The sequence below is a fragment of the Monopterus albus genome, unplaced genomic scaffold, assembly GCF_001952655.1.
Source record: "Monopterus albus unplaced genomic scaffold, M_albus_1.0 scaffold478.1, whole genome shotgun sequence".
NCBI lineage: Eukaryota > Metazoa > Chordata > Actinopteri > Synbranchiformes > Synbranchidae > Monopterus > Monopterus albus.
In genome coordinates, this window is record NW_018128358.1 from 125,440 (window position 1) to 135,180 (window position 9,741).

At 39.5% G+C, this 9,741-nt stretch overlaps 1 protein-coding gene across 1 annotated transcript in view; it reads left to right on the forward strand.

Moving 5' to 3' along the window:
- LOC109952600 (multidrug resistance-associated protein 4-like) overlaps positions 1–9,741 on the forward strand; it is a 50,161-nt gene that overhangs the window by 25,437 nt on the left and 14,983 nt on the right. The window contains 5 exon segments of the mRNA XM_020587757.1: positions 699–788; positions 961–1,152; positions 4,325–4,419; positions 7,582–7,668; positions 8,379–8,475. Of these exon segments, the coding sequence (XP_020443413.1) occupies positions 699–788; positions 961–1,152; positions 4,325–4,419; positions 7,582–7,668; positions 8,379–8,475 (561 nt within the window).

Sequence of the window (9,741 nt, forward strand, 5' to 3'; positions counted from 1 at the left end):
TCCAATCACTCAGAAATATGGATGAGGTTTGGGGCTGAGAAAATTGTTGTTCTCAGGCTGGCCAGGCCCTGTCTGATGGACGTCCTAGACGACCACTCGAGGAATCCCATCCTCGTCGCTAAAATTGTTGTGGAAAAATTATCTTTTAAAGCTCAGTGAGTGTAAATTAAATACTTAACATCAAGTTGTTACATATTTATTCCTGCAGGAAGGAGTGATCTCTGAACAGAGTGACTAAACCAGTCTGTTGCAGGGAAGCTCAATGAACAGAATGTGACTGCCCTTATACTCAGCATACAACAAAGAAAACAGATGCTTAAACAGATAAAAGAAAACAGGATACAATTTACAACAGGATACCAGCCCTTTGGTATCCTGAGAACACTTGTACCTTGAACACTTGTATGCCCTTGTGGTTGCCAAACCACAAGGGCATACAAATGTTTACGACCATGCAATAAACGGCCTGGGGTCACAACCACGCAAATGACTGCATACTTGAATGCATCAGCTAAAGAACTTAAAGGGTGCTATTATAAAAATTCCACTACACTCCTGCTGTGTGTGCACCATGTAGCTGTATTTACAACCGAAAATAAGTCAAAAACTTGTTTTAAAGTTGTAAAATGTACAGATGTTATTGTATAATTTCTTGGTTATTTTATGTTAATGTTTAAATATATTTTGTCCCCTTTCAGAGTCTGGATGCTCCATCTTTGCAGAACGTCTCCTTCAGTCTGAACCCAAAACAGTTGTTGGCAGTAATTGGACCAGTGGGAGCTGGAAAGGTCAGTCTCATTCCACCAATTCACAGTCAGTGGGCAGCTAGAACTGTTATTTGTAGCAGTCTGTTGAATGACAAAACTGGTTATGTGCAGTAGCTCTGGAAGTCTGTGTACATGTTTCCCATCTCGTCATTCAGCTTGTGTCTAACCTCTTTGTGCCTGCATGTCCATCCAGTCCTCCCTGCTGAGCTCCATCCTGGGAGAGCTGCCTAGTGAAAAGGGGTTATTGAAGGTCAAAGGTCAGCTGACCTACGCCGCACAGCAGCCCTGGGTGTACCCAGGAACTATTCGCAGTAACATCCTGTTTGGGAAAGAAATGAACCCCCAGAAGTATGAGAGAGTCATCAAAGCTTGTGCCCTGAAGAGGGTGAGAGAGAGTTTAGTCATTATATTTTACATTACAAGTCTGCACCAGGCCCATATTAGAGTTTGAATAGATACAAATGTAATCATTACATGTAGGAAAAGGTTGGTCTTAGTCAACATGAACCAAATAACAGAGCAATGAAAGAATAATAAGACTATATTTAAAGACCCACTCCACTCAAAATTGTGTTTTTAATACCCCATAAATACATCACTCTACTACGCTGACTGTTGTAGGTGCATAGTTTGTTACTGACAGGCCGTTTTAACATTCCTCTGCTGAAGGGGGCAGATATCTCTCTTCTTCCAAAAAATCTGAGTTTGAAAGAGGCTCAGGCAGAATGGATTTGTGATATAACATATGGTACAGTACACTATGTTTTGAATAAGCTGAGATAATGACATACAGTGGTGTGAAAAAGTGTTTGCCCCCTTACTGATTTCTTATCTTTTTGCATGTTTGTCACACTGTAATGTTTCAGATCGTCAAACAAAGTTATATATTAGTCAAAGATAACACAAGTAAACACATCATGCAGTTTTTAAATGAAGGTTTTTATTATTAAGGGAAAACTCATCTTTGCAGAATTGTTGTAAGTCAGCCACATTGGAGGGTTTTCGGGCATGAACTGCCTTTTTAAGGTCATGCCACAGCATCTCAATTGGATTCAGGTCAGGACTTTGACTAGGCCACTCCAAAGTCTTCATTTTGTTTTTCTTCAGCCATTCAGAAGTGGACTTGCTGGTGTGCTTTGGATCATTGTCCTGCTGCAGAACCCAAGTTCGCTTCAGCTTGAGGTCACAAACGGATGGCCGGACATTCTCCTTCAGGATATTTTGGTACACAGCAGAATTCATGGTTCCATTTATCACAGCAAGTCTTCCAGGGCCTGAAGCAGCAAAACAGCCCCAGACCATCCCACTACCACCACCATATTTTACTGTTGGTATGATGTTCTTTTTCTGAAATGCGGTGTTACTTTTACGCCACACATAATGGGACACACACCTTCCAAAAAGTTCAACTTTTGTCTCGTCTGTCCACAGAGTATTATCCCAAAAGTCTTGGGGATCATCAAGATGTTTTCTGGCAAAACTGAGACGAGCCTTTATGTTCTTTTTGCTCAGCAGTGGTTTTCGTCTTGGAACTCTGCCATGCAAACCATTTTTGCCCAGTCTCTTTCTTATGGTGGAGTCATGAACACTCAGCTTAACTGAGGCAAGTGAGGCCTGCAGTTCTTTGGATGTTGTTGTGGGGTCTTTTGTGACCTCTTGGATGAGTTGTCGCTGCGCTCTTGGGGTAATTTTGGTCGGCTGGCCACTCCTGGGAAGGTTCTCCACTGTTCCATGTTTTCGCCATTTGTGGATAATGGCTCTCACTGTGGTTCGCTGCAGTCCCCAAGCTTTAGAAATGGCTTTATAACCTTTTCCGGACTGATAGAGCTCCATTATTCTCTTTCTCATTTGTTTTTGAATTTCTTTGGATCTCGGCATGATGTCTAGCTTTTGAGGATCTTTTGGTCTACTTCACTTTGTCAGGCAGGTCCTATTTAAGTGATTTCTTGATTGCGAACAGGTGTGGCAAGAGAAATTGAACTCAGGTGCGATAAACCAGTGTTTTGACAGGGGGGCAAACACTTGTTCACACAGGGCTCTATAGTTTTGGATTTTGTTTTCCCTTAATAATAAAAACCTTCATTTAAAAACTGCATGATGTGTTTACTTGTGTTATCTTTGACTAATATATAAATTTGTTTGACGATCTGAAACATTACAGTGTGACAAACATGCAAAAAGATAAGAAATCAGTAAGGGGGCAAACACTTTTTCACACCACTGTAGCTGCTGTTTAACGTTATGAGATGGTATGAAGTCTAGCAGGGTTAGGGTTATGCAGCACGTTTCTCCTTAGCCATGCATGTATTTTAATCTACATTTTCTTAATGTTTCTTAAAGTCTCATGCGTTATTGAGGCAGCTGAGGAACCATTCAGACCTGGGCTGTGTCAAATAAACCTGAGTGTCACCTGTACCTGTTTCTGATCTCTCAGATGTCTGACTGGTTTAAACACCAGAGGATGAACTATGATTGCAGTTACCTTTGGCAGGAGGAGAGCTTACAGAAGCTGTGCCTTGTAAATGAGTTACCTGTGAGTCCTGTGACATTGTTAACTTGTATTTGGGCAGTAAGGGCTTAATTTACCCATATTGACCTAAACAGAAGAAATAAAAAAACAATATCTTTGATTGGGCCTGTCCTAGTAGTATTGCTTGGTGCACACACACACTCCTCTCATTTAATAATGTCACTCACCCATATACCATAAACCATGTCTGTTTTTTATATGCGGCCACACAATGTTCCTGTCAGCTTTGATTTGTGAAGAGTAATGTGCTGAATCACTCAGCACGTGAAGTTATTGTCAGCTTGTGCAATCATTTTTATGGACTCTTTCCATGAAAATGTATTGTTTAATTGTTGATTCATCTTGACAGTTTGTGGATTAACTGTCTATAAAATGTCAGAGATATTGAAATGTCTTATTGTAGTTTATCAACAATCCAAAACTGTCAAATATTCAGTTTATAATGATGTCAAACAGAGAAACACATTGTCTTATTTATTAAAATGAAATAGTGGTTTTAAACAAATTATAATGTGTGCTCATCTTATTCCCACATTACTGAATGATTTGGCTGGCGTTATTTAAACCTTTTTACTCATGGTTAATAATATTTGGAGAAAGGAAGATAATAATTAGCTCCAATGTCTAAAAGCCAAATGTTTCATGTTGACATTTCTGTTATCTGTGCTACAGCACTAGATGTGCAAAGGTAGAAATGCTGTCAACTCCCCCTTCTTTTTACTAAAACAGGTTTTAATACTGGCTGTGCTTGCTCTGTTGTTCATGTAAAGCTGAAGTAATGCATCTTAAACTTGTCTTGCCTGGTATTGTTGCAGAATGTTATTTCATTTCTAAAATGAACTATTCAGATGGTTACTCACATTGGTGGTTTTCATATCTCTGTGAAACAATTTAGCAGTGGTGTATATTAACAGATACAGGACTATACTATTAGTATTGTATGTACATTTTGACCTGCTGTGAATATATAGTATAGTGACCACTCCTCTGGTTTCTTTTTTTGTGAGCACGACATTTTTGTGTGCAGGACCTGGAGCTGCTCCCAGATGGAGACCTGACACTGATCGGGGACAGAGGAGCCACACTCAGCGGAGGGCAGAAAGCACGTGTCAGCCTGGCCAGGTACCACAACAGTCTACGTCACATGTTTTGGATTGAAGTTCTAAAGAAAACCACATAGGTTTATTTGATGACTAGAAAAATGGAACTCCTTTATTTAACTTTTAAAAGTAATTATTAAATGGTGTATGAAGGGCATGATATGCTAACTCCTGGACATAGGAATAAAGCTTAACCTCTCACACTAAGGTGGCATATTTGAAACATATTAAAGCTCCAAACATTGCTTGAGGTTTTATGACGGAGATATTCACTCAGTAATTGACTACCATGAACCTGTGAACAGAGTTCCCTGCAGACCTCCCTCTTACATGTTATTAATTCAGGATAAGACCCTAAAACCTCCCAAATAACAACAATCTGCAGTTATTGTTGCAGCTACCTCCTTAAACCCTCAGATGTTACTGTACTGGGAAATTTTTATAAACCAGTACACTCTGGCTCTTTGAGGAAGTGTTAAATTTAGTCTGAAATAACCAATGAAAGCTGTGTCACTGGACACTTAAGACCATAATTGTTTTACACAGTATTTAGTTGACATAAGATGGTATTAAGTATAGGAAATTTAAAGAATAGTGTATATTATATAACAAGTAAATAGTTGGATATTTTTAGATAAACCCTTTTCTGATGTAACTGTCTAAAATCATTTCAGCAGTTCAATCTTGGCCTTCTGTCAACCCTGTGAACTGTTATGCAACCTCAGACAAGTGGCTGGTTTGTATGGCATAACACCCGAGCAACTAGCCCAATCAGAGAGGCACTGCTTCTCTGAGACACTGTCAAGAAGGTTGGCATACTATTAATACTATTGATTGTTAATCTATCTGATTAAACTGTCCAAAAATCCTTCCCTCTCGCAGCCAGCAGGTTTGTACGGAATTTACCCAAGCAACAAGCCCAATCAAAGAGGCACTGCTTCTCTGAGACACTGCTGAGAGGGTTGGCATACTACTATTAACACTGTGAATTGTGTAATATATGCGGCCTTATCCATTAACACTTAAAAGTGTAAACCCACTAAAATCATAGGAATGTCAATAACATCAAACTTGGCTCAATAACCACAGAGTATTAAACCTTTTCAGGAATTTTATATAGAAGCTTAAAAGAGCAAGCAACAAAACAATAAAACATAACCCTTAAAATCATCAATAATTGTCTTGATTAGTTTACAATCTAAATAAATCAACAACTACTATTTATAGCATCACTAAAATATACTGATTAAAATCATTATGGTCGAGCTAAGCTCTTGATCTGAATAAAAGTCAAAAGTCTCATGTCACAGACCCTCAGCTGGCTCTGGGCAGGGTGGCGGCAGGTTGGGCAATTGTTTGTTCTTTTTCCCCCTTTGGCCATGATTCAAGCTTTCACAAGGGGAAAAGAATTTTTAAACAGAAATATCAAAGCTCATCCCGTTCAATCTTCAAAACTCTCAAAGAGAGAAATAGGACAAATTCAGATAAACAGTGTTTTTCTTGGTCAAATCTTGTGTAACTCAGGAACATGGAAATGTCTAAAATGGTTTTCTTTTCAAGCCATCTTTCCCCACCTTGCCGGGTGGATTGTGGCATTCTGTTCAAATTCTTCATTTCTTCTTCAATCATCGTTTAAGCAAGAATTCAGTTTTCCTGCTGTCCGGCTGAACGATGAGGCTCCATCGCAGCTCTATCATCCCTCGTTGACATCCATTCCTCCGTCACAGGCTGAAACCGCCTGCGGGGAACACCCACAGAAAGGTGCTCTTTTGGGCTGCATCCGTAGTCCTCAGTCTCCTGGAAGTCAAACGATCATCTGGACAGAGCCTCCGGCCGCAGCCGTGAAAGAACTCTTCGTTCCTCTTTTTGCCTGGGTTTTTATAAGATTCTGATCAGTAGTCTTTGTCCTCTCATCCAACCAGATGCCGCAGTTTGCAATTAATACCTTATTTGGCATGCAAAATCATATTGTTCTGAAGTATTGCATATTTTTTATTGTCAGCTCAAGCCTACTGCCCATAACTGGCCTCCGCCCCACTGTGATCCAGCCTTGGATTCTACTTCTCTTTTCTTAGAAACTAAACCATCACAATATGTAACAAAAATACAAGAAACTCACATCTGACTGAAATATCAAAATTCCATCACAGCTTTTAACAGAACAATCAGAATTACACACTGATTTTACACAAAACTATCAATACCTTAAAATCAAAACATAAATCTTTATAGTTTGAATACATTACTGATTGATCAAACATTAATTATCAGTCAAATCTTTACTTGTAAGGGTGGAACATTCATTTTCGTTACTTCCTCAGTATGTTGTGTGTCTCTTCTCTGTGCCGTGCACACACAAACTTTTGCAGTTCCTCCTTTCAGGGATGTGTGTCTACTTCCTCTTTTCTGTGATTCTTGCATTTTTCACTCTGAGATGTAAATCACTTCTCTCCATTCTTTTAATACAAGCATTTCACATTTTACATTTTATTCTTACACATTCTCTAATGATTATTTCAACAAACACACACATAAATCATCTTATGATTAGCCTTACTCATTAAAAGCTTAACTTTCTAAGCATTCTGCCATAGCATTTTAATAATAATTCCTTTGTCTTCTCCAACCTCCCCTGGAACTTCCTCTTTCTCCTCTGCTTTCTCTGTATCTTGGTGCTCTTTGAGGCCCATTTTTACAGCCTTGCTGACAATGGGGGTGTAATTAAAGAATGCTGTCAGGTAATCTAGTCACATAGCTGTGTGAGACGGCTGGGTCAGTGACTGAGTGACTACTTCATTGAGGTGTATCATAACGTTTGAAAAACAGCAGAAGTTGTGGATAGTAGTGAGCATGGTTACAGCTGAGAAAAGCGGAGCACCAAAGTCATCTAAAGTTCAGGAGCACTTTATTTCACAAACAGAGAGAAGAAATAATCAGGAGATTAATCAGTTATTAAAATAGTCGGTAGTTGCAGCCCTATGGTCAAGAAGGCTGACATGTTCAGAGCAGCTTACTTCCTGTAGGAAAAGGTGAGCTTTACAGTTCCTGGCTAAAGCCGCTTGAACATAACCCACATTAAACAATACATTTGCATTTCAAATGCAAGTAAGAAAACTTGTGACTTAAACATGGTGTGATAGCTACACGCTTAGAGTAGACGCTAACGACAGTGCATGTGTTTCAGGGCTGTGTATCAGGATGCAGACATCTACCTGCTGGATGATCCTTTAAGTGCTGTGGATGCTGAGGTTGGGAGACACCTCTTTCAACAGTGAGTGACCTCAGAGCTAAACTTTAACTAAATCGTACCACATGCAGTTTGTCATCTGGTTTGTCGTGTCTGTGTACCCGGCAGTTCCTCCATGTTCTCCTGAGCACCGGATTAAAGTCTCACACATTGTTAAACCACAGCATTATTAGATGAACCAAACGGGGAAATAGTAAAATGTTGTGGTCAACCTGCCCTGGAGCAGAAAACTTTCCATGTCAGTTCACAGCAGGAGAGAGCTCCTGTGAAAACAGGGGTGGAAATGTATCTGCATTGTTACTGTACGTGATGTAACCTTTCTACTTTGTTCTCAGCTTTTTGCTTCCTCTCCTCTATACTGTAGTTTACACTGAGCGATGGATATCAGCAGTGCTCCATTAGGTAATCACTGTGTGGCAGCATTTTTGTTAGGACTGTGTTACAAAATCATCTTGAGAACAGAGAAAGGTTAAGACAACTGTCAGATCTAAAACAGGAAGAGGTGCAGTGCTGTTAGTGTTAGGCAGACAATTGAACTAGGCCCCTCTCTTCCTCTTGTATCATACAGTCCTACAGACCATTACATAACAGCTGTACTAAGGGATTGCAAAACACACACAGATATGGTAAATGTGGGTTTTTGTAATTCTTCTATGAAGACATATTTGAGCCAGTTTTCAGCACTAGTGCACATTAGTTTCACTAACAGTCTTTCTTGTTTGTCCTTGTATCAGGTGCATCTGCGGCCTACTGAAGAACAAGCCTCGTATCCTCGTCACCCACCAGCTACAGTACCTGAAGGCAGCAGACCAGATTCTCGTCCTCAAGGAGGTCAGTGCCCGTGCACAGTTAAATAACTGTAAACTTCACTGTGTACACCATTTACACTCAAAAAGGACATGCAGCTTGTTACAGCTTGTGGACATTTGTGTTACCTTTTAACACACTGGGCCTCAGGCTAAAGAAACACTTAAGCAAACAGGTTTGTTTTAAGCATCATGTAGCAGTGATTTATGAGAAATTGTCATTCACCATTTTTTTATATTTATAATAGATTCATCTATGTTGCAAATTAAATTCATGAATGGTCCAGACCTGTTGTATGAGATGTGTATAAATATTTTTTTCCCACTGCAGTGTATTTTAATGCAGAGAGTATACTTTTAGTTAAAATGTTAACTTAGGAAAATGCCTGTAATTTACATTTTTTAAGTATTTCAAAAACATTTGGTGTTCTATAAAATTCAATTCAAATCATCCTAATGTGCCTTTTCCTCTGTGCCTTGGCTTCCATCAGGCCAACATGCATGTAATTAATAGTAAAATCTGATGGTGATGAACTTAAGCTTTCCTGTAGCACCACCCTCAGGTCAGATTGTCGCCAAGCACATAAGATACGATATGTAATAGAAAGGCTTCAGAGATTTTATTTATTTATTTCCAAGGGAATAAAAACCTTCAGTTTTATTGTTATGGTGTATTTCCAACTTCTTCACCCTCAGGACAGACTTCAAAATTTCAGCCACTCTACTGTTGATGTTGGTTCACCAGTATGTTTTCCCTTGAAAGACCATTTTATGAAGTAATATTACAGCCAGTTCAGGACACTAGCAAGATGTGACACTGTTCGTACTTCAAGATCTCAGCATCAGCATCTTGGTTAATGGTTACTGTCTGAACCATAAGCCTGTCAAAGTTGATGTAAAAATGAGTGTTTAGGTGTTCAGAGTGGTGTGTGAACAAAATTGCAGATGTGCCAGGATGTCCTAACTGTGTGTGTGTGTGTGTGTGTGTGTGTGTGCGGGTTTGTCTTTATATACTTGTGCGAACTAACCCCTGACGGAACACCTTTCTTGTGTGGACCTTTTGGGTGATCCACACAAGGAAAATGCTAGGATAGGCTCCTTTCATCCTAAAGAATGATCTAAGTTTCAAAAGATACCCACATACAGAGAGTAAAGTCAGAAAAATGTGTACCAGCTTGTGCTCTAAAAGTATCATGCTCTGATTAAATACCGCTTAAGCTGAATTCATGCAATACTGCCTGTGTCTTTAAAAGGGCACAGACAGGGCAGCTTAGAAGTGGGTGGGAATCAA